The sequence below is a fragment of the Phragmites australis genome, chromosome 17 (assembly GCF_958298935.1).
Source record: "Phragmites australis chromosome 17, lpPhrAust1.1, whole genome shotgun sequence".
Classification (NCBI taxonomy): Eukaryota; Viridiplantae; Streptophyta; class Magnoliopsida; order Poales; family Poaceae; genus Phragmites; species Phragmites australis.
In genome coordinates this window covers 5,406,366-5,431,198 of record NC_084937.1, presented here as the reverse complement: position 1 = coordinate 5,431,198, position 24,833 = coordinate 5,406,366, and the positions used below count along the sequence as shown (strand labels likewise).

The 24,833-nt window shown below is 44.0% G+C and overlaps 1 protein-coding gene across 1 annotated transcript; it reads left to right on the top strand.

Annotated features, from left to right (window-relative positions):
• Positions 1-217: 217 nt before the first annotated feature.
• LOC133897240 (protein CLMP1) lies at positions 218-2,919 on the top strand. Its single transcript, XM_062337887.1, has one exon. The coding sequence runs from the start codon at positions 327-329 to the stop codon at positions 2,655-2,657; it is 2,331 nt and encodes a 776-aa protein (XP_062193871.1). The 5' UTR covers positions 218-326; the 3' UTR covers positions 2,658-2,919.
• The last annotated feature ends 21,914 nt before the right edge of the window (positions 2,920-24,833 follow it).

Below are 24,833 nucleotides of genomic sequence, written 5' to 3'. Positions count from 1 at the left end.
TTGATAGATTGTGAAAGTCCATTTTACTAAACTGTCCATTAAATTTTTTTAAATCTACAGTTTAAAAGCTTTTCACAATCCAACTTTTTATAATCCAACTTTTATAAACTGCTTTTCAGAGTCTCTAGCTGAAACAAACAGGCCCTTACGATATGACGTCTTTAATCCCGACCCTGCCCCTCCCTGATGGAACGGAACGGAACGTTCTAGACGGCCCAAATTATTAGGGTTCGCTCCTACACTGCGGAGTGCCGGAGTAGAAGACTGATCCCCGCTGGGCTCGGTTTCCCCAAACGAAAACCTCCCTCCCTCCTCGACTTATCCCCATGGGCAAGTCCGGCGCCAAAAAGAAGAAGCCCGCCGCCGCCGCCGCCTCCAAATCCCCGCCCACCTCGGCCGAGCCGAAGCCGACGCCGACGCCGTCCCCGTCCCCTTCCCCCGCGGCGAACGGCGCGGCGCCGCACCAGGTGGTCGACGCGGACGTCCTCCTGCGGCGCGCGCACGAGCTCAAGGAGGAGGGCAACCGCTTGTTCCAGTCACGCGACTACGCGGGGGCGCTGCGACAGTACGACCTCGCGCTCCGCCTCGCCCCGCGCGGCCACCCCGACCGCGCCGTCTTCCACAGCAACCGCGCCGCCTGCCTCCTCCAGCTCCGCCCCGTCGACCACGAAGCCGTCGCCCAGGAGTGCTCCCTCGCGCTCCAGGCCGAACCGCGCTTCCCGCGCGCGCTCCTCCGCCGCGCCCGCGCCCTCGAGGTCCTCGGCCGCCACGAGCTCGCGCTCACCGACGCCCTCGCACTCCTCGCGCTCGACCCCGACCACCGCGACGCCATCGACCTCGCCCACCGCCTCCGTTCCCGCGTCAACGCGTCCTCCGCCACCGCTTCCTCCACGCCCGAGCCCACCAGCCGCCCCTCCCCCGCTGCTCTTGGCGCCTCCGCCGTCGTCACCGGCCTTGGCCCTTCCCTCCCCGCCCGCCCCTTCCCCAAGAAACCATCACTGCCCCCTCCTCCTCCGCAGCCAGCTCCCGCGATGTCGAAATCTAATCCACAGCCATCGCCCAAGCTGGTACCTTTCTCCAATTCTCCGACATCTTCAGCCAAGCCTTCGGCTGCTGATGGCTCTCACAAGGCGGCGCTTACACTGCCGGTGCCCTCTTCGCTGCCAGCAACAACAGCAGCGCTTATAGACAGAAAAGTTGTGACGAGATGGAGACCTCTCAAGCTGGTGTATGACCACGACATTAGGCTTGGGCAGGTTCCAGCGAAATGCAGCTTCCGGATGCTCCGGGAATTTGTGGCGAAGCGGTTCCCATCATCCAAGGCAGTGCTGATTAAGTATAAGGATGCCGATGGTGATCTAGTTACTATCACATCCACGGAAGAGCTCCGATTAGCCGAGTCATTTGTTGATAAAGTTGGCCATGAGGTGGTAGAAAATGGAAAGGCCAGTGATAATAAGCTCCCGATGTTGAGGCTGCACATTGTTGAAGTAAGCACAGAACAGGAGCCGTCTTTTCCATCAGAAGAGGAGAAGTTGGAGGAGGATGAGGAGTTGTTGGTCAAGGGTGAAGATACTGCTTCGGCGGAAGTAACTGAATGTGAGGTGACAAAGCAAGATGTGGAGAACAGAGTTACTGAACAGAGCATGGAGACAGGGGAGAAAGATTGTGGCCATGCTGAGTGCAAGGAAGCTGAGGTTGATGATTGGTTGCTTCAGTTTGCTGAATTGTTCCGGAATCAGGTTGGGATTGATGCAGATGCCCATCTAGACCTTCATGAGCTGGGAATGGAGCTGTGCTCTGAGGCTCTTGAGGAAACGGTGACAAGCAATGAGGCTCAGGCCCTGTTTGAGATGGCTGCTGCTAAATTCCAGGAGGTTGCTGCCTTGGCTTTATTCAACTGGGGAAATGTGCACATGTGTGCAGCAAGGAAGCGCATCCCTCTCGATGAATCTGCTCCAAAGGAAATTATGGCTGCTCAGCTCCGCACGGCTTATGACTGGGTGAGAGAGAGGTATGCACTTGCAGGGCACAAGTACGAGGAGGCCCTTAAAATCAAGCCAGACTTTTATGAAGGGCTTCTTGCTTTAGGCCAGCAACACTTTGAGACAGCAAAGCTTCATTGGTCATTTGCATTGGCAGATAAGGTTGACTTGTCTACATGGGATTCTTCAGAGACATTCAAGCTTTTTGATAGCTCCGAGCAGAACATGAGGGCTGCAACAGAGATGTGGGAGAATGTGGAAGAACAGAGAATGGTTGAGTTGAAAGAACCAGGTGCAGGTGAGAAGGATGAGGTATTGAGGAAAAGGAGGAAGCAGCACAGTGGAGATGGTCAACCAGAGTTGACACCAGAGGAGGCAGCTGAGCAAGCAGCAGTAATGAGGCAACAAATTCACCTCTTCTGGGGTAATATGCTTTTTGAACGCTCTCAAGTGGAGTTTAAACTTAGTGTGGGTGATTGGAAGAAAAATCTTGATGCGTCTGTTGAAAGGTTTAAGTTGGCTGGGGCTTTAGAGTCAGATATTTCCACAGTTTTGAAGAATCATTTTTCCAATGCAGTCTCGGAGTTTGAAGAGAAGAAAGTCATGACTTCAGGAACAGAAATTTCCCAAACAAATGACAACATTGAGGACAAATGTGTGGTTGACATCTAAGTTCTCATGCTTTTAAGCTGGATGACATCAATGTGTAACATTCAACTGCTTGATAGGCCTTATTTATTCTTGATAATGTCTTCATGGTGTCTATCATGACATCCAAATTAGAGATTGTAGTGCACTGAATTTTTGTTATCTGTAGAACTGGCGCAGAGTCCATATGCTCCATAAATCTCTACAATTTCTTAGACATGTCGTAAGTTGCTTAATAAATTTCTTCAGCCAGATTGAAGGTATGTCAAGTTATATTTTTAAAGTAGGTAACTACAGTTGAACGTGGTGCTTAATGCATTTTCCTAACTTATTTTTTTGCTTAAAATCTTTGATCAATACTTTATTCTGTGTGATTCTGTTGTTGCTTTGATATTTCGATAGCATATACCGAATCTTATCCATATTCTGTAAAAGTCACGGACACAGATTATGACATGCGGGATAGATTAGTAGTTTACCTTCTGTATGCATTTTTTGACGCTTTTGCATCAGGCAATTTAAGGCCGTTGTGCCTCAATCCTCAAATGTGATTTCCTGTATTGACTTCAGTGCAACATGAGACAAAATTATCACTTCCAGTTTAGGCAAAATGCATGTACTGAGCTCTCTCTTGCACATGCAAATCCCAAACAATGAATGACTTAATTTTAACTCACAAGCCTGTTGAGCCACCAGTAAGCTATCATTTTATTTTGTCCAAGCTAATGAACATTCCAGGCTGCAGGGAAAACAACTGCAAGGCTACCTGTGAGACAATGAATGTATGATGAGTTTGATACAAGATTCCGATATTTGTTATGATTCTTCAAAATTCAGTTCCACTATTACTGTAGAAATGAGTTGTTCTGGATCACTGGTTCACCATAACTCCCTAGTGATGCCTCCTTGTTTTATTACCATAACTGACGCAGTGTATTTGCTGGTTTATTTCGAGGCGTATAGTTCTGCCTCTTCTTGTTTAAGGAAAAAGAGAGGAAATTGATGTATAGATGTCGAGTGTTTCTTGTGCCATACAATCATTTTTTACCCCTAGGATATGTTTCAAGATTCATGTTGCCTAGCTTTGGGTTTTTGTCTCGATTTCTTGTATGCGTCTAACACAGACGTTCCGGGAGAGAGTTTGAGACTTCGAGTGCCATTCTATTAGAGGCTATTTTGCAGAGCTTGTTAGCTTCAAGTGAGAAGTGATCTTGTTGTTGCCTTAGGAGCAGTGGTGGGTCGATGGTTGTCAGGCTTACTGGCTACAGGCGAATGTGTGCCCATTCCGATGATTTGTTTGCTGCTTGTTTGGGTGATTTGTTTACTGCGTGTTTGGGTGATTGAGTTGTGATTTGCGTGTGAGTGATGATATAACTGGATTTTCTTTTTAGGTGTTTCAATTTTTTCTTTGTTTCCTGATGTAACAGGATCATTGTTGTTGTCGAATATCTAACTATAGATGATGCGTGTTTGCTCGATCTTTCAAAGGTAATATGATGATAAGTCGATTAGTAGAGTTTTAACGTTGATGATTCAAAGGCTTCGATCAAAATAGATTAAAAACCCTCGTAACCACTAAATTACTACTCTATGGTTATCAACCATGCGAAGACGCGGTTGATCTCATCAAGAAGACTTTTCCTCCAAACGAATCGAGAACATAAGCAAGAACATGTAGATGCAATTTGAATATTGATAATTAACAATAAAGCACTCGAGTTTAGGGTTCAACAAACCGATAAACAGTGAAACTGTATTAAATAGAATAATCTAAGCTAAACTCAACTCAAGTCTAAACTATGACGGCTACTGTGTATATATAAGGGGCGTGAGGAGGTCGATCTAGGGTTGTGCAACCGTGGAGAGAGGCGTGCACAACTTGGACTTCCACTCCAACACGATTACAAAACTCGGCAGGGTTCAAAACGATGATATAACACCTTATTCCTTTGACTCTGATTAAACTATAAGGAATATTTGGTCGAGCTTATATTCATTGGAAATGGCTCGTTGTAAGCTTTACTAAATGTCCAAAATTGCCTAAAACAGACTTCGTATGAGAGAGTTATGCCCGTTTTACTGACGTGCTGTTCTGAAACTCGATTTCGATCATGACCATGACTTCGACCACGACCACGACTAGAGTTCAGCCTTGAGTCCGAGTAGACTTGACCTTTGAGGAGTGACGTCCGAGTAAGGCTGTGGTGCTTCTCCCACGTTCCTATGCAATAGAACATCACAAGAATTTAGTAGTAATCCATCCAAGGAAACATGAACAGCAAGGAACGAGTTCACCTAGTGATCTAATTATCGTGCAAGTGTTCTTGTAATTGGATCTTGTATGATTTGAGAATTATTGGTGGTATTGATTGTATTCAAAGGAGCCATGGGCTCATCATCCTCCCCCTCTTGAATTGGAATCGTCTTCGACTCAAGCTCATCTTCTTCTCTCAAATATAGCTTCAAATATGAAATGTTAAACGTGGGACTAACCCTAAAATCTGCAGGTAGGTTCAATTTGTATACATTATCATTCATTTTCTCAATCATCTTAAATGATCCATCAGCTCTGGACATCAACTTTGATTTTCTTAGTTCTGGAAACTTTTCCTTCCTCAAATGCAATCAAACTAAATAACCCAATTCAAATTTTATTTCTTGCATACCTTTACTTTCAGCAATCTTATACTTTTCAGTCATGCTATCTATATTCTTTTTAGTTGTGTCTGCAACTTAAAAATAAAATCAGCATGTTTCTTAGCATCTAAATTAAGTCTTTCACAAGTAGGCAAATGTAGTAAATCAATAGGAGCACGAGGAATTAAATCCATATTCTACCTGGAACGGACTTACATTGGTGTTGGAGTGTACCGACGTATTATAAGCAAATTCAATATGTGGTAAACATTCTTCCCGCATCCTCAAATTCTTCTTTAGAACCGCCCGTAACATGGTCGATAATGTGCGGTTGACGACCTCTGTTTGACTACAGTTTGGGTATGACACGTAGTATAAAATAGCAGCTTTGTCCCCAATTTATTCCAAAGTGATCTTCAAAAGTGACTCAAAAATTTTGTGTCACGATCTGAGACGATGGTATTAGGCACTCCATGTAGTCGAACGATTTCCCTGAAAAACCAATCAATTATGTTTGTAGCATAATCGCTCTTGTGACAAGGTATAAAATGTGCCATTTTAGAGAATTGATCCACAACTACAAATATGCTATCCCTCCTCCTCATTGTGTTAGGCGATCTTAAAACAAAATCCACGGAAATATCCTCTCAAGGTACACTAGAAAACAAGAAGAGACATGTAAAAGCTATGTGGATTTAAGCAAGACTTAGCTTTATTGCAAGTGGTGCAACGTGACACGTAGTGCTCGATGTCACATCTCATCTTTGGCCAAAAAATATGAGCGGCCAGCACATCTTCAGTCTTCTTTGCTCTAAAATGTGCTATCAATCCTACTCTATGCATCTCCTGTAACAACAAAAGACGAACGGAGGTAGCTAGAATGCATAGCTTGTTAGCATGATAGAGCAATCCACATTTAGCACATATTTATTCCATGCTTTCCCTTCTGTACAATGTTCAAGCATTTCTTTCAAGTCTAAATCAGTAGTATATAAGTCCTTAATGGTCTCTAAATCAAAAATCTTATGATCAAGTTGAGATAAGATGGTATAACGCCTAGAAAGTGCATCAGCAATCACATTGTCTTTTCCTTTCTTATGTTTTATGACATATGGAAATAACTTAATAAATTCTATCTATTTAGTATGTCGTTTATTCAGTTTAGCTTGACTTCTAATATGTTTCAGCCATTTATGATCAGAATGTATAACAAATTCTTTAAGCCATAGATAATATTGCCAACTTTCAAGAACACGAACTGAAGCATACAATTCTTTATCATAAGTGGAATAATTCAGATTTGGCCCACTTAATTTCTCGCTGAAATAAGCATGAATCAGCACACCTCTAATTTTAATCCCACTAGCATCACATTCTAGTTCAAAGGTCTTACCAAAACCAAAGAGTTGGAGCAATGGAGCATGGGTAAGTTTCTCTTTCAACACCTTGAATGCTTTTTCTTATGCAGTTCCCTATTTAAAAATTACTCTTTTCTTTGTCAACTCATTTAATGGAGCAGGTGTCACGTTCCGAAATCCATAATTGTGTGTTTTAATTCTAAAACATGCAATTTCAGCTTCATGTTCCAGTTTGGGTCGCTGGAGCACTTCACTTTGAGTCAATGAGGTGGGAGAAGGAAAAACTAAGAGAAATAAAGGAGCTGGAAGCAAGTCTGGACTTTCCTCTAGGTAAATGGGGCCCACTTGGGTGGAAAATATCTCTCTATAAGTGGGCAACAACTATCTCTCCCCTCAAACTTGCCCATACGTACTCCTCACCCACTCCACCATATAAGGCTTTTTGAGGGAGCAAGTTGGAGTTGGCTGTCTCTCTCACTCTCTCTCTTAGGCTCCTTTTTTTTTTCCCCTTTGGATCCCTACCTCTGGGAGCAAGATCAAGGTACGTATGTGGTACTCACGAGACCACCAGCTCAAGGACTACTCGTCCATCCAATTCATTTTCAGTTTCCCCGAAGGAATTCGAGCTGGTTCTGAACTTGTTTGGTGTTCTTTGGGAGAAGCAAGGAAGCAGCAGTTTTTTCTCTCTTCTCCAAGCCATTTTCCGTCGTTTCCTCCTTCAACTGGCGGTCACCAACCTCAGCAAAGGACCTTGGGTGAGTCTGCTAGGCTCCCATGGCAAGTATGCTCATTTTTGGTTGGATAGATCTTGAATCTGGAACTAGGGTTGCAAAGTTCTTAAAGTTCTGCAGTCTGGGAACAAATGAGGATTTATGTGGATTTGAGTTAGGAATCATGTTGCTAGGCGGTTGAGCAAAATCTAGACCCTGTACACCCTTCTAGGCATTTTTACTTTTGATTTAGAGAGACTCTCAGGTTAGTTTAGCCCAGTTTTTCCCTTCGTAATGGCTGCTGTTCTGGAGCTGCGCGAGGCTGATTTTACTGTAGCGCCGAGACTGTTCACCCGAGCACCCCGGGTACTGTTCACCCGAGCACCCCTGATACTGTTCACCCACCCGAGCACGAGCGCAGTCACCCCGAGCACTCCCGAGCACCCCGGGTACTGTTCACCCGACAACCCCCGGGTACTGTTCACCCGAGCACGAGCGCAGCCACCCCGAGCACTCCCGAGCACCCCCGGGTACTGTTCACCCGACGACCCCGGGTACTGTTCACCCGAGCACGAGCGCAGTCACCCCGAGCACTCCCGAGCACCCTGGGTACTGTTCAGCCGACGACCCGGGTACTGTTCACCCGAGCACCCCTGTACTGTTCACCCCCGAGCACCCGAGCACGGTCGATCCCGAGGACCCCCGGGTACTGTTCACCCCGAGCACCCGAGCACGGTCGACCCCGAGCACCCCGGGTACTGTTTATCCCGGGTACCCGTGAGTACTGTTCACCGAGCACCCCCGGTACTGTTCACCCGAGCACCCCTGTACTGTTCACCCCCGAGCACCCGAGCACGGTCGATCCCGAGGACCCCCGGGTACTGTTCACCCCGAGCACCCGAGCACGGTCGACCCCGAGCACCCCGGGTACTGTTTATCCCGGGTACCCGTGAGTACTGTTCATTCCGGGCACCCCGAGCACGGTTTATCAGGCTTTCCTGATAGCTGATAGCTTGTAAAATTCGTAGTTAATTCGTAGGAACTCCAAACTTTTTGAGACCACTTGGAAAATTCTGGTTTGGACAGTACGATCTTGGAATAATGTTGTCATGTATTGTGGAGCATATTTTTCTTACATGATCGCATTTCATACATGCTCATTACATTGCACGCGTTGCTCTCTGTAGTGAACGCCGATCCGTCGATCCCGGAGGCCGTGGGCGATCGTGAGGCGTCCCACCTTTCTGATTCAAGGCAGCAAGGCAAGCATCGTTCATATTGCACCGTGTCTACTTGAAAATTTAATATGTTATCTACGCTTATGTATACATTGCATGTGTCGGGTACCGAGTTGGGTAGAACCTATGCCGATGCATTATCCCATTTCGGTCACGTGTCATGTGTTGTTCCTAGGAGCCTAGTGGTGTCGTCGCGGTCTAATTTTAGTTTGCTATGCTTAGTGGTACTTAGGCTTTCTGGTAGAAGTCGACGACGGCGTCCACCGTTGTCGCGAGCCTAGGACTTATTACCTGTTCACATTTGTGGTTGGGTTGATGATGAGTCGGTTTGGTGAGTGGTGAGTTGAGACGAGGTGTGGGCGGTGTTAGGGGTGTCATCTGCTCACGAGGAGTCCTCAGGCAGTTCGGGGAGGGAACCCGGACACCGTAGACCGCTTGCACCGGTTAAGCACCGATCATCGGTGTAGTCGGCTTTAGCACATACCTTACTCACCACATGCTGATATAATGGTAGGCGAGCCGATTACCTTCGCAGACGTGGTCATGTGGGCCTCGTCATAGACGGTGTGAGTCCGGTTTGAGTCCAGGCTTTTAGCGGTATTAGTTTGCTCGGGGAGTAGTTCTAATACTGCCTCGCCGAGCTATGGTTGATCCACATGGTTGGGCCTGGTTGGGAAAGGTTGTCACGGGTACCCCCTTGTGCGCATCTTAGCGGGTGGCACAAGCCGTATGGTCCCTGTGTCGTGTGGGTCCAGGAGTATCCCCCTGCAGGGTGTATAATCAGTTCGAACTGCCGCGCTCTCGGTCATGAGCATCGCTATCGCTTATCTCCACCGAGCGACCATGTTTGGGTCGTAGAGTTTCGATGTGGGTTGTGGCATGGTTGGATTGGGGTGGCTTGGTCGGTATGTGGTTGGTGGTTTGGTGGGAATGGTTTGCTTTTATACACTTGTTGTTATATATCTGTTTTAATCAGTTGGTTGGCAGGGTTTGAGTCGGTGGTTGGTTAAGTCAGTTGCTTACACTTAGAGTCTAGGTTGCTTACCGCTTAATGAACTTAAACATGTCTTAATCCTTGCTACAGCTTTAAATGCATGATCCTTGGAGTCGAGAATATATATACTCATACTGTGTAAGACTTGCTAGTACCTTCGTACTAAGGGTGCTGCCCTTAAGTTGCTTTCAGGTTCGCAGGTCGGCGAAGATGAGGCAGTGTTCGGCTACTTTGTGCCTGCCGATCAGGGTGGCGGGCAGGAGTAGCACCTTCTACTCCGAACTCCGGCGCTTTTGGTATGGAGCCTAAGGGCATACGGCTCCATACTCTTTTGTTGTATAGGCTTTTCTTCCGCTGCATAGTAGTGTTGTTGTTCCTCTTTTGTTGTAAATTGTGGAAGCAGTTGCTTGTTTAACAATGGTAATCCAGTTTAATTATTTGCTCTCCATTAAACTGTGTTGTGATATTTGAGTTGGAAGGCATGTGTTCCGATCCTGGGCACAAAACACGTGCCGGGACTACCGGAATGGTATTCTGGTTAATCGTCGAGGTTGTGATTATGAATAATGATCCTCCTGATGATTAATTAGAATACTATTTGGACGGTTCCTCACAGCAGGTGATGCTGAAATCCCATAAAATTGTCGATAGAAACCCTCAAGACTGTAAAAGCTTCTTACTTGAGTAACAGTCTTAGGGGTCGGCCAGCTCTTTATGGTTTCAATTTTTGCTTCATCCACCTCTATTACCTGTGGAGTAACAATATAGCCAAGAAAAGAAACTCAATCCGTGCAAAAGGTGTACTTTTTTCAAGGTTACCGAACAAACGTGCATCTCTCAAAGCATTAAAAACAGTACGCAAATTATTGTTCTTGTGACTTGCTGTAAATCAAGATATCATCAAAATAAACCATCACAAATCTTCCAATGAAAGCACGTAGAACTTCGTTCATCAATCGCATGAAAGCACGTAAAATAATGCTCGCTACACAATGAGTGTCCTATAATTCTCCATAGCAGCTGCACTCAATTCTTCCTCATGGTCGATATCCATCTCGAGTTCATCCTCTTTACCTACAAGGTTAGCTGCAAGGGCATATTCATCATCAACATCACTAGCACTTACATATCCACCGTCCTCTGTTGTAATGTATACTTGCTGACTTGGGCAATCCTTCATGACGTGACCCATTCCCTTGCATCGGTGGTATACAATCCCAGTCGATCGGCCTGTAGAGGCAACCGAAGAAGAGCTCTTGGCTGGACCATGCACACTTACGGATTTGCTTACCTCAGGAGCGTGTGACAATGTTGAGGTGTTATGTCCCAAAATCCGTAATTACATAATTAAGCATAAATATGCTTCATAAGCATTATATTTAATTTTATGTGATTTTGTTTTGTAACTATAAAGCAATTTATTTAAAATCATTTGGATAAGAGAAAGAAATTTAGGAGAGAAAAGAATAGAATTCGCAGTTAAAAAGTACCTTTTTCTCTTATACGTGGGACCCACTGGCCGGTCCCGCACCTTACCTCTCTCTCCCTCTCACTTGGCTGCCCCCACCAGCAGCCCCACCGTGCCCACCTGCTCCCACTCTCTCTCTCCTGTGCTCAACTGAGCTAGCAAGGGCAGTAGCTCCCTCTCACTCCTCTCTCAAGCTCTCTCTCCCTTTCTCCCAAAATTCGACCTCAAGAGAAGGATTTGAGGTATGCATGTGGTACTCACGCGATCCTTAGCTCATAAGCTTCTTATCCATTCAATTCATTTTTGTTTTCCCAACAGATTCAAGCCAATTTTGGTGTCTTTTGGTGTTTAGGATTGAAACATGAGGAACACTGGATTTCTTCATCTCATGGGCGATTTCCTCCATTTTCTCCATCACCCGACAGTCACCCAACTCCACAATCATCTTGGGTAAATCCCTTAGGTTTCCCATGGCATAAATTCAAGTTTTAGTTGGTCGATTTCGAGTTAAAGTGGAGTTCTTGAGTTCTTGGGGTTTTGGAGGAATTTGGGGGATTTTGAAGAAATTGAGTTGCTAGGTTGATGAGGGTGTTCTAGACTCTATAAACTCTCCCAAATATATTCCCCTTTAGCTTTGAGAGGCTCTCAAATCAAACCGGCTAATTTTTGCCCTCAAAACGGATATTCTGGAGGAACCTGGAGTATCCGGATCGCAACCCGGAGGATTCGGGCGACCCCAACCGAAAATTACAGAGAACCCCATCCCGAAGGGTCACCCGGAGACTCCGCGTATCCGGAGTATATGGATCAACCCGGAGTATCCGGGTGGTCCCAGCTGAAGATAACAGAGGACCCCCGCCCGGAGGATCATCCGGAGACTCCGGAACCCGGAGTGTCCGGCCAACCCGGATAATCCGGATTTGCTATTCGTTAGACTTTTTCCTTTGTGCTGATAGCTTGTAAAATTCATAGCTAATTCATACAAGCTTCAAAAATTATGAAACTAATTTTGTTGGCTTCATAATAACCTCCTATACCTGTTAAAAATATCCCCAGCCATTAAATAGTTAGTTAAATTTCTGAGATTGATTAATTATGTTAAGGCTTCATTAATTCACCATTAATTCTTTACAAGTCCAAAATTAGCGGAACTAATTTTCCTAGTATCCTTATGACTTGTTCTATCTAGGAAAAATATTTTCAAGATTTATATGGCATATTTTGTGGAAATTCATAATATGCATATTGTAGCATGTATTATTGTATTTCACTCATGCCCATCATTGCATTCGCTTTTCTTTAGTGAACAAGGAGCTCGAGCGTGATATGACCATGGTTGAAGACGACTCTAATCTTCCAAATTTCTGCGAGTGTTGTGTGGGTAATTATAGGCGGTCACCTGAGCAGCAAGATAAGCAACTAAACATATTGCACCTTTGTTCAATTGAATGAAGTCTAAAATTGATGAGCTATGCTTATGTATGTTTGCATGTGTCGAATCAAGATCGGGTACAAATGGGTAGATCCTATGTTGAATGCATTACTTCAACCTTGAATTGTTGTTTATTCTTTCCTTGTCGCCTTGAGTATGTTGCTGATGTCTAGATTACAAGTTAAATCGAAATGCTTAGCAATGAATAGGTCATTCGGTAGAAGTCAAGCGGTGAATTGTTTCATCGTTCGCGAGCATAGACGCTATTTACTTTTATAATGATCACAATTTTGGATAGAGGTTGATGATGGTTGGATGAGTGGTGAGTATGAGACAAGATGTGGGCGGTGCTAGGGGTGTTATCTGCTCCAGAGGAAAGTCCTGGGAGCATGTCGGGAGAGGAACCCGGACACCGTAGACCGTTTGCGTTGTTAAGCACCGATCATCGGTATAGCTGGCTTTAGCACTTACCTTACTCACCACATGCCGATCTAATGGTAAGGCAAGCCGAATACCTCTGTAGCTGTGATCATTTGGGCATGAACATCAACGGTGTGAGCGGGCAGGCTTGTAAGAGGTGCTAGTTTGCTCTGGGAGTAGTTCTAGTACCTCCGCACTGAGCGATGCATGATCCGAATGGTTGGGGCTTATTGGGGAAGGTTGACATGAGTACCCCTTGTATGGATCTGTGTGATCATGCAAGCCGTATGATCATTAAGTCGTGTGGGTCCAGGAGTATCCCCCTGTAGGGCGTAAAAATATTTTGAAATGCCGCGCTTTCGCTCATGAGGATGCTTCTGTCCATCTGCATCGATTGTAAAATTTTCGCTTGTGGTTGATGGTTGGATATGTTGGAGATTATTGAGTTGGTCTTTGTTACTCATATGTTCATAATGGTTCCAGTTATTTATGTTCAATTGGTTATGGCAGGGTAGAATTATATTTTGTTGGTTAAGTTAGTTGCTCACACCTATATATCTAGGTTGCTTACCGCTTATGTATAACTTAACCATGTGGCTTTTCCTTACTAATGGCTCAATGCATAATCCTTGAAGTTGAGCTATGTATATGTGCTCTATATGGTTTAAGTCTTGTGAGTACCTTCGTACTCATACCTGCGTTTTTAGATGCTGCTGGTGAGGAAGAGCCGGTGTTTGGCTACTTCGTGTCTGCCGATCAGGGTGGCGGGCAAGAGTAGTGCATCCTACTATAAGAGATCGTGCTTTTGGGGTGGAGCATAAGCGCATATGGCTCCACTCTCTTTTATTGTATAGGTTTATGTTTTCACTGCGTAGATGTTGATACCTTTTGATGTAAATTGTTGGAAATGGTTGCATGCTTAAGAACTTGTAATATAACTTTAATTACCTGCTCTTTCTTAAGCTATGTTGTGATGCTAAATGTTGGAAGGCATGTGTTCCGATCTTGGGCACAAAACACATGCCGGGACTATCGGGATGATATTATGTTTAATCATCGAGGTTGTGATTATGAATAATGATCCTCCTGGTGATTAATTAGAATATTATTTGGACAGTTCCTCACATGAGGGTACTGTAGAATGCGTCCTACTCGAGAAGGGGGCAGCAGATCGTGAAGCTGAACGTGGGGCTGTTTTGTCTTGACCCGGTGTTGATTTTGAAGAAGTCGAGCTTCCAAAATTGTTCCTTGACCTCTGTTATCATCCCTGCAATTCTTTTTCTACCAAACATATAAGTTGGAACAATCTAGGAATACTATCGTATTCTTTGTAATCAACTATGTCCTGAATCTCATGCCTTAACCCTCCATAAAAGCGTACCATTGCAGCCTCTTCATCCTGAATAATATCACAATGCAACATACTAATTTGTAGCTCCTGATAATATTCTTCTACGGATCTATCACCTTGGTTTAAAGCGCTGCAATTTTTTACGCAAATCACGTTTGAAAGAGGGTGGAACAAATCTGTTACGCATAGCAACCTTTAAAGCATTCCATGTCGTAGGCGCTAATCCATCGATGCAAACTCTATTCCACCAGATGATTGTAAAATCTTTAAATTCACTAGTAGCTTGCCTAACTCTATGCACTTCAGAAACCAAATGAGCATTAAACTTCTGTTCAACCATCATCTCCTAATCTAAATACTTTTCAGCATCAAAAGCACCTGTAAAAGATGGTATAATAAACTTAACCTTAGCAAATTGATCATCATTAACACGTGGGTTATGCTGCTAAAAATCATTACCTCTTATACCTTAACGGTTGAAGTTCAATCGATTCTGTTGTCGTGCATCAAGGGTATCACGTTCTTGCCTCAAAATTTCTTCATCCGTGACGGACTCCTCTTGTTCATGAGCTGCAACATGAGGATCCAGTTCAGCATTGTTCAGTGGCAGATTAACCAATCGATCAAAGCGTGTATTGAGTATTGCAATGCTTTCATTGAGTCATTGCAATGCAGTATTTGTAACACCTTGATTTTCAGAATTTACAACTTTTTAAAATTTTCCAAGATTATTAAATAGCTTCACTAGTAGTATAGGTTTAAAACCTATTTTCTTAATCAATCAATCAATATAGGTTAATATTTTATGTGCATTGTATACTGAGTTTTGCTAGGAGCCAGGTAAATGCATTAGAGTTCTTTTCCTTTTCTTTCTCTTTAGTGTTTTGAGTGAAAAAGATTTTGAAAAGGTTTTTACAAAACTCAGTAGTGAATAAGTTAAGGATCTTAATGGTTGGAATTCAAAATCTTTGAATTTATCATCTATTCAATCCTTAATTATATATGATCGTTCTCTAGTTCAATTCAAATCTTATCTAAATCCTTATTTAAAGTCAATCTCTCCTCTTTTCAAATTCTACCCAAATCCAAATTCAAATTCCTTATCTACTCCTATTCTTGTTCACCTCATCTTTTTCATTTCTCTTAAATTCACTCCAAACTCAATTCAAATTCAAACCCTATTCAATTTTCTCTGCAAAAATTTCTTTTCTAAACCCTAGATATACCTAAAGTGTCTCTGGGCTCAATTTTGATCAAGTCCAAACCCTTAGCCAAGTCTTCTAGATGGCCCAACAAAGGATCCACGAAATTTGTAAATTTTCACGGAGTCCTGGACAGCCTCATCTTCTCATGAAGTTTCGGAGTTCAAAACGGCCTCAAATGAAAATCTTGACAATACCAAAGTTGTAGGCATCGTCGAGAGATTCGATTTGAACCTATGGAAGTCCTCTTTTTGATAATGAAGCTAGGAGTTATGGCTCCCGAAATCAGTGCTGCGCAGATAAATCCAAGTTCAAACAGTTTATCTTGTGTTGCATTTTGGAAAATGAAGATGACATTTTCAGAAGTTCCAATGACTATAAAAGTTGTAGATATTTTCGAGTACTATAATTTAGAATCAAGAAAAGTCCAATTTGGAGTCCGGACAATGGAGATATCATCCTCGGAATACAGAGCTGCGAAAAAAGAAACCGTAACCGACTCGAACTTAATCCGATTCGTGTTCGGCTTGGACTCTACCTCAACCAGCTGCCTCTAGCCCTATAAATATAAGTTGTACACCCTCTCCTACCCCTATTCCATGCCTCAATCCCTATAAGTCTCTGCTGCCATGTCCGTGCATCACCGGAGCACTGATGTTTGCCGGAGCCGCCACCGCCGCCGCAGCCCATGATGCCCTACGTTGTCTTCTCCACGAATCCTCCTTCCTCGACCATCAAAGCAAGGTGAGGACCTCTTCTTTTTCTCCTTTACTACTGTTTTAGCATCATACTAAGTCCCTAGACAAGCCCTAGCCCCGACCAAAGCCCGATCTATGTCGCCATTGTCGTCACCGTCGCGGACAGCAGCGGGACAGCCGCGCTGTAGCCGATTGGCATCGACGTTCCCAACCTACCAGAGGTCAAATCACCAAGCCCTTTCACCGGTGCATGTCCCATGATGTTCCCCATGTCCTCACCAACTAGGTTGGCCAGTAGACAGTCAAACCACCGTAACCAAGGTCGACAAACCAGCTGTCCGGTTTCTGGACGCGTTTTGCGCGCACACCGAATTTGCATTGGCGTTCCCCATCAATCCGAAAGCCGTATGAATGCACCAACCGCATCACGGTGTGTCCCATTGAGTCTTCTACGTGACCCTAGGAGCCCATCCCCGTTTGTGCAGCGACACGACCAGGACGCCATTGCCAACCACAGCATGTCGCAGCCATCACCCGTCTCATCTCTGCTGATCGTTCTTCCTTTCAGTGGATGATCTACCAAAACCCATGCCATAGCATTGTATTCCCAAGTTATATGAACATCTTTGTTCAAACAATTTCTCAAATTTCATAGCCAATCTCCTAGAATGCGAGCGTCTTCGTTTCTGAATCTGTTCGCGGTCACCACCAAACCTAGAAGCAGTTATCGCTGTTTTGCCGCTACCTCCGATTACCCCTTCCAAAATCAACCATACCGTTGAGTTATTCGTTTTCTGTTCTATGCCATGCTTCGCTCGTTTCACTGAAACACCACTGAAGCCAACATCGATGTCAGTGGCCATGTGCCCGATCGTCATCTCCGACGAAACTCGAACCACCACCGCTACATAGAGTCACCAGTAGTATCCTTAACCTAGAAGCGCAACCTTCGACCTTTTTGATCTATCATAGGTGGTTGAGACTAGATCTTCGTGTATCCCTTCTTTAATCCAAGATGTTACTTGCATAGCATGCCAAGTCAGCACCACATCAGTCTCCTTAGCCTAGTTAACGAAGTCTAGTTTGCCCTGTACTTCTTGAATCTTGCATAAGGATGTTGTCAAGCTTGACACAGTGATTGCGCAATAATGCCTTTCCCATAGGAAGATAGTTCTGGAAAATCAGCATTTCCTTTTCAGCCTAATCCATCTCTCGAAAGCTGTTCTCTGTTCATCTTAACTCTGATTTAGGCGATTCTTGCATCCAAATATTTCTAAAATCATCCCTATCCAACCATAGTGTTTTTAAAGTGTTTTGATGATATTTGGTATGTTGTTCTTAGTGTTTTCTTTGTGTTGTTTGTCGGTAGTTCTTGCGATTAGTCGATAATGTTCTGAAGCAGTTCGAGGGACTTCAAGACCAAGATTTCGATAACAGTGAGCAACATTGGGTAAAAGGCAAGTGTCCTTGATCATCTTGAACCTATGTTTTTAAATGTTTTGTTTTACAAAATTGCATGCAGTGTCAATATGATGGGTAGTCACCTATGTTAGAGTTTTCCCTAGATTTTCCCTTATCATCCCTTGGAACCTAGATGATTTATGGTTAGTTGTCTTTTTATGGGTAGATTACTTAGCCATGCTTTTGGGATGTTGAGAAGTGTCATAATCTTAACTATTGAATATATGCAACAATGGTCGTTAATGTGTTAATGGTTTAGCAACATGGAACCTTAGGCCTTGAGCAAAGTGGTTTTGATGGTTATCATGGTTATGATGTTGGTTTAGTATTTGCTCAAGTAACCTAAGTAAGGACCGGTTCATAGACCGACAACCCAAGAAGTAACGTACCAACCACGAGGCTGATATGGGTAAGGCGTGACATATTGATTAGAGTCTATCCAGTGTGTGTTGTGTCAGCGCAAAAGGGGGCATCTGGGTAGGAGTTGAACTCGCGTAAAGCCTGGCGGTGAAACCTAGTGGGAAGACATATACTGGATTAGTCTCTGGTTGGTGGAAAATGTCATGCAGTGATTCTTGGCGGCACACCACTGGCGTGTGTTAAGTGTTTGCGCAACATGGCAACATGGGATTCACTGACTCGTGGGGAAAGCTGGACAACCTCTACAGAGTGTAAAACTGTTATAACAACCGTGCTCATGGTTATGAGAGACTTGGATCCTCACATGATTAGTGGGTTGTGGTTATGGATTTTGTTGTGATTATGGGTTGTGGTTATGGATTTGGTTGCGGTTATGGATTTGGTTATGGTTATGGTTCTGGTACAGAGAGTACTTGATGAGGACATCACTCTTTCGGATACACACACACCGAGTATTCCTCCAACAATAGGTCCATTGACACGAGCTCGTGCACGTCAACTAAATCATGAGGTGAGCTCGTTCCTTAGTGTTCCTTTATACTTTGATGAGGATGGGATGCTACTGAATAATCGTGATGTATTGCTACTTAGGAATACGGGAGAAGAACAGCATGGGCGACCAAGCCAAGGTGGAGGCCCAATCCAGTTCAAGTCCGTTTCGGAGTCCAGGACCAGTTCGCACTAAAATCGTCGCCCAGGACGTATACGGACTTCATTTTTGACGTTCTACACATGGTTGGAAAGCTAAGGAGATAAGCTTTCCAATGGTACTAGTCCCATATCTAAATTCTTTCTGAGTCAACAGGAATCGTAGAAACAAGTGGACGTCCAGAATCTGTCAGGGTGCTGCGCCACCATCTTTTGGGCCGTTGGGCCGTGTAACGTGTTGGAGTCTATTACGGACGCGTCCAGGGGTCCTTGGCCGACCCTAGTATTTTATATACAGTAGCCACCGCCCTAATTAGGGTTGGGTTTTGCTTAGACATTGATCTACACACAGTTGTGGGATTTTCGCTCTTGTTCTGGACTAACTAGGCCGCCGCAAGTGTTTGTGGAACCCCGACTTTGAGTGCTTGAATTCAATTCGTAATATTTCAGATTGTATCTTCTACGTTCTTGCTTGTGTTCTCGGTACGCTTGCAGGGATTGAACCTTCTTGGCGAGGTCAACCGCGCGACACGGTTGATAACCATCGGAGCTGTGGTGTAGTGATTGCAAGGGAGACGATCTGTTCGGGTTGAAGCCTTTGGATCATCAATGTCGAGTTCTCCACCCACCGACTTATCACTACCTATCGGAACATCAGGCCAACATTACTCATCAGTACTAGATGGTTGTGGTTATAGTTCTGGTATAGGGAGTACTAGATGGTTGTGATTTGGGTTATAGTACATGGAGTACTAGACGGTTATGGTATGCAAGGTGGGGAGCCTTGTATGCTGAGTGTTGGACTGTATGTGTTACATTCACTTAATAATTGCTTAATGCTTTTGAGTCCAAATATGTTTTCATTACTCGCATTTACACAAAAATACCATGTGTTAGCCTATTCTTGATATAAGCCTGCATATCATTATCTTTCCCACACTTGCTGAGCGCGTCATGTGTTCACACTTGCTATTTTCCCTACCCCATGCGACATGTGTGCTTCTGCTCAGTGAGTGAAGATGTTGAAGACTATCAAGACGAGGTTGTGACGTTCTAGGCGTGTGTCTCTCGGTCAATTGCCTGCGGTGTTGTTGGACACCAGTGCTTATGTTCCGCTGCAGATATCTTCATAGAAGACAATATATGTCAATTGCTGTAAGAGTTTAACGTTTATTTAATAAAAGTATTGCTTTTGCTACTTCACCTGTGATGTCCTTATGTGTGTTGAACATCCTGGGCACACATAAACTGTATCTAGTTTTGGCCGTTAAAACCAGGTGTGACAGTATTGGTTCCAGCAAGCTTCTTGTCAATGTCGTTACTAATAGTTTGCATTGTGAGTTCCAACAACATTGTGAGTTCTTCTCTCAAAACACACTCTTTCGCATTCGATGTTTCACCTGCCATGGTTAGTGGTAGACAGAATATAACAAAAGATATTATCCTTATCGACTACTAGGTGATGGAGGTGGAGTCACACACTCTTAAGCGTTTTACCACTCTCTTGCAAGTGTTCTTACCATACACAGTAGTTGGCACAACAGGTGGCTGGTTCGTGATACCTTATCAGGTGCGAATGAGGTAGTTGCAAGGGGAGGAACCGTTCTGATTGAGAGAAGGTGTAGCTTGAACAGGCAATATTTAGTAGCAAGGAATAGAAATAATTGAAATTAGATTAGCAAAGCTGAATAAAAGTCAACAATACTCATCATAGTTGCTGCCCCAAACACGTTCCTAGAACTAGCTCAAGCAAACCGAAAACTTTAACAGACACCAGCACAATGGAACAAAATTCGCAATGCAAACTGATTCCCTTTTTTTTTAATTCTCTCTCTTTTTTTCACTCTTTGCTTATCCTCTTTTTTTTTGCTTCTTGCTTTCTTTTCTTTTCTTTCTTTTTTTTTGCGAATGTGACATAAATTCAAAACTCTTCTACTGCCTTTTGTAAGATCAGTGAGGCATGTGAGTCACAAACTTTTTCCGGAGAGTAGGGGTATAAAGGTAATAAAAAGATTCTCTCCCTCTCTCTCTCTCTCTCTCTCTCTGAACTCTGGCTACCTCTGTTTCGGCTATGGTGGTCGGATCGGATCAGGTGGAAGACTCCGACTAAGTGGTCAGATCTGACAAGGTGGGCGGAGTGACTGGTCGGACAATGAGTGGATGGTCAGAGTGACTGGTCGGACAATGATTGGATGGTCAGGGTGACTGGTCGGACCCCGAGTGGGTGGTCGGAGTGACTGGTGGGTGGTCGGAGTGACTAGTTGGAACCCCGAGTGAGTGGTCGGGACCTGAGGGCGGAGTGACTGGTCGGGACCCCGAGTGGGACACAAACTCAGCTATAGCAGACTAGAAATGCCGAGTAACTCAACGACTAAATTAGCAAAGACTCGACGCTAGAAACTAGAACACGATGATTCGACCAGCAGTAAGATACTAACAATGGACTCAAACTCAACAACGCAAAAACTAAAAACAAAATTGCGAAAGGCACAAAGTGGTTTGGACAACGGAAAACTAAGATCTAAATCCTTTTTTTGTGGGGTAATTTTCTGGAATCTGGGTAAATGAACTCAATGAAATAAAATGGATAACTGAGATTACCTAATGGGTAACCGAGGTTCTGATACCACTTGATACGCGTTTGCCTGATCTTCCGAAGGTAATATGATCATAAGTTGATTAGTGAAGTTTTGACATTGATGATCCAAAGGCTCCGATTAGAATAGATAAAGAACCCTCGCAACCACTACACCACTACTCCGTGGTTATCAACCGTACCAAGATGCAATTGACCTTGCTAAGAAGGCTTTTCCTACAAGCAAATCAAGAACACAAGCAAGAACAGGTAGAAGCAATCTGAATATTGCCAATTACCAATGAAACACTCAAGTTTGGGGTTCAACAAACCAATAAATGGCGAAACTGTATTAAACAGAATAATCTAAGCTAAACCCAAGCCTAAACTATGATGGATATTGTGTATATATAGGGGGGCATGAGGAGGTCGACCTAGGTTTGTGCAACCGTGGAGAGAGGCATGCACAACCTGGACTCCGACTCCGACACAATTACAAAACCCGACAGGGTTCAAAACGATGACGTAGCACCTTATTCCTTTGACTCTAACTAAACTATAAGAAATATTTGGTCTAGTTCATATCCATTGGAAAGGGCTCATCGTAAGCTTTCCAGAATGTCTAGGATTGCCTAAAACGGAATTCGTATGACAGAGTTATACCCATTTTACTAACGTGCTGTCCTGGAACTCGACTTTGACCATGATCACGACTTCGATCACGATCATGACTAGAGCTCAGCCTTGAGTCCGAGTAGACTTGGCCTTCAAGGAGTGACGTCCGAGTAAGGTTGTGGTGCTTCTCCCATGTTCATATGCAATAAAACATCACAAGAATTTAGTAGTAATCCATCCAACGAAACATGAACATCAAGGAATGAGTTCACCTGGTGGTCTAATTGTCGTGCACGTGCTCTTATAATTGGACCTTGTATGATTTAAGGATCATTGGTGTTATTGATTTTCCGAAGGAGCCAAGGGCTCATCAATAGGGTATATACGTATAAGGAGTATACCATATACGGACGGGGTATGCCATGTTCATATTTAACAACTTTGGATATTATGAAATCGAATATATGGTACCTAATAAGTGGTATCTGATACGTCTTGAATCTAGAAGGTATATATTAGGAAGACCTTGATTATTTATCCAACTTGAGAAGATTAGTATTCAGGACATATCTATCAACTTAGACTATAAGAAAAATGATTCTCTATCTACAACAGCTAGATAGAAGACGGTACATCATCCCTATATAAGGTGGGGATCTAGACTCCCTGGGGGGATTTTTTTCTTTTTTGCTCGGTTATTGGAGGCAGGCATCAGAACCTTAGCGCCGGAGGAACTCGATGACTTTAGCCCTAGGTTAGATTACATCCTATCTACTCCTTGTAATAGGTTAGCCATATTACTTATACTCGAGTGAATACATATACATAATCATTCACACAAGATATAGGGTATTACTTTAACCGGAGGCTCAATCTGTATATATCATGTGTGCCTTGTTTCATGTTCGATCTTTGATCCTCGAAGGTACCCCATTATTTTTGGATTGTCAGGAACAAATCATTGACAGTTGGAGCACCAAGTAGGGGTCTTCTGCCTTTCAGGATCGACTATACTTAGTGTACATTGACACCAGATTCTTGGACATTAGCTTCTACAACCACTTCAGGTCAACAACATTAAGAACTATGATCTTCTGTTGGGACCATCAAGTGAATTGATCTGCATCGTTATTATCGAGTCCAAGAAATTGGATGCATACCGCGAGGTGGAACATCTCGAGTGGGATCCCAAGGAGCCTAATATTCTCAGTGCATGAACACCGACAGTGATGAGGGTGGCAACAATGACTATGCACCAGCTAGAGCACCCGAACAGATCAATTCGTGTTCATGGCTAGAGGAGCTGATATCCCACTTGCTGACCCAATGGCACGGAAATTCCTGAGGATCCAGCAGTGGTAACCATCGCTCATGGTACTGGTGTGGTTGGTGAAATATTGCCAGAGACATCTGCAGCTAGAGCTTTACATGTCTCTGACACAACTCTCCATCGACGGACCACATGACGTTAGGTACCTCAGGTGACTTTGGTGGGCACACCTCCATTTCCAGCGTCTCAAACATTGAGGAATGAGCTTCCTCAGGATAGCAACTGTGGAATAGCATCATCTTGACCACAACCAAGTCTGGGTAGCGATGTTTTCAGCACCCGAATGCTAATATCCAGGGAGCCCATCTGATTCTAAGATCCCTTTCAGAGTTGGATCCAACGAATCCCTTAACCCTTATGGTTAATCAAGTTAGGACCCTACACGATGCAACTCAGATCCAAGCTTCTTGAGTGAACAATCCTAGAAACTCTAGGCACCCCAGTCGGTGAGGCGTTGGCTTGAGGAGCCACATACATGAGCATCCCCAAGTCGATGGATCCCAAGCGGGAAGCTCAGGTGATTGAGCCTGAGCACTACTTTGTGGGCCAAACTGTAATTACCCTACCCATAGGCGCATGAACCAAGAAGACCTGAGGAATCGTATTCCTCACTATCGGTGTGATCTACGTATAGCGATAGATAACTGCCGTAAGGAACACCGTGAGGATGATCATTGTTATTATGATCACTCTAGGACGAGATGGTCGACGTAATGCCCTTGCTCGGAGGAACTGGCATGATATTCCTCTGCACCTCCTCCTAAAGAATTTGATGGAGGATGCGAAGCTTTCATACACGAGCTTTGGTTGATACGGTGACCCAAGAAGTTCAAGGAGGACCCGATTATGACGGGAAGATCAATCCCAATGAGTGATTTTAGATCTATACCACGGTTAAGAGAGCAGCGGGTGGTGATAACAAGGATGCATTGCAGCTCTTAGTCAATTCATCTCTAAGATGGGCGAGCGAAGGATGCCTTTCTTCAAGCTACTGAAGAAACACGACTGATTCAAGTGGATGGAAGAAGCCGAACATGCATTCAAGGATTTAAAAAGGTATTTATCGTCTCCGTTAATTCTTACATCACTAATGAAAAAGAAGAGCTCTTTTTGTACATTACAACTACCTCACAAGTTGTAAGAACGGTTCTGGTGGTCGAATAGGAAAGCCCCAAGAGAAAGGCCGAGGTTCAGAAACCCACAACTGTAGAAGTTGCTATGTACAATCTTGATGACTTTCTGGAAGCTACGACTCTATTTTCAACCACACAAGATCACCATCGTGACGATGTATTCGCTGAAGGATGTCATACGCAATAAGGAGGCTACTGGACGAATCGCACAGTAGGCGGTTGAGCACAATGAGTTCGATGTCGGTTATGTGCTACGCATAAGTGTGAAGTCAGGAGTACTAGCATAATTCATCGTCGAATGAACAAGCATTGAAGAAACAAGGCCAAGTGGATCACTCACACTTCAAGTATTGGGGGCTGGCATTGTACTTAAATCTCCAACGAATGACGAACTCAGGTACATTGTTCAATTTGATTTTAAAGCTTCCAACAATGTAGCAGAATACGAGAGATTGGTAAATGGGCTCTGCATAGCTGAGTCACTTGGAATAAGGCAATTTCTTGTGAAAG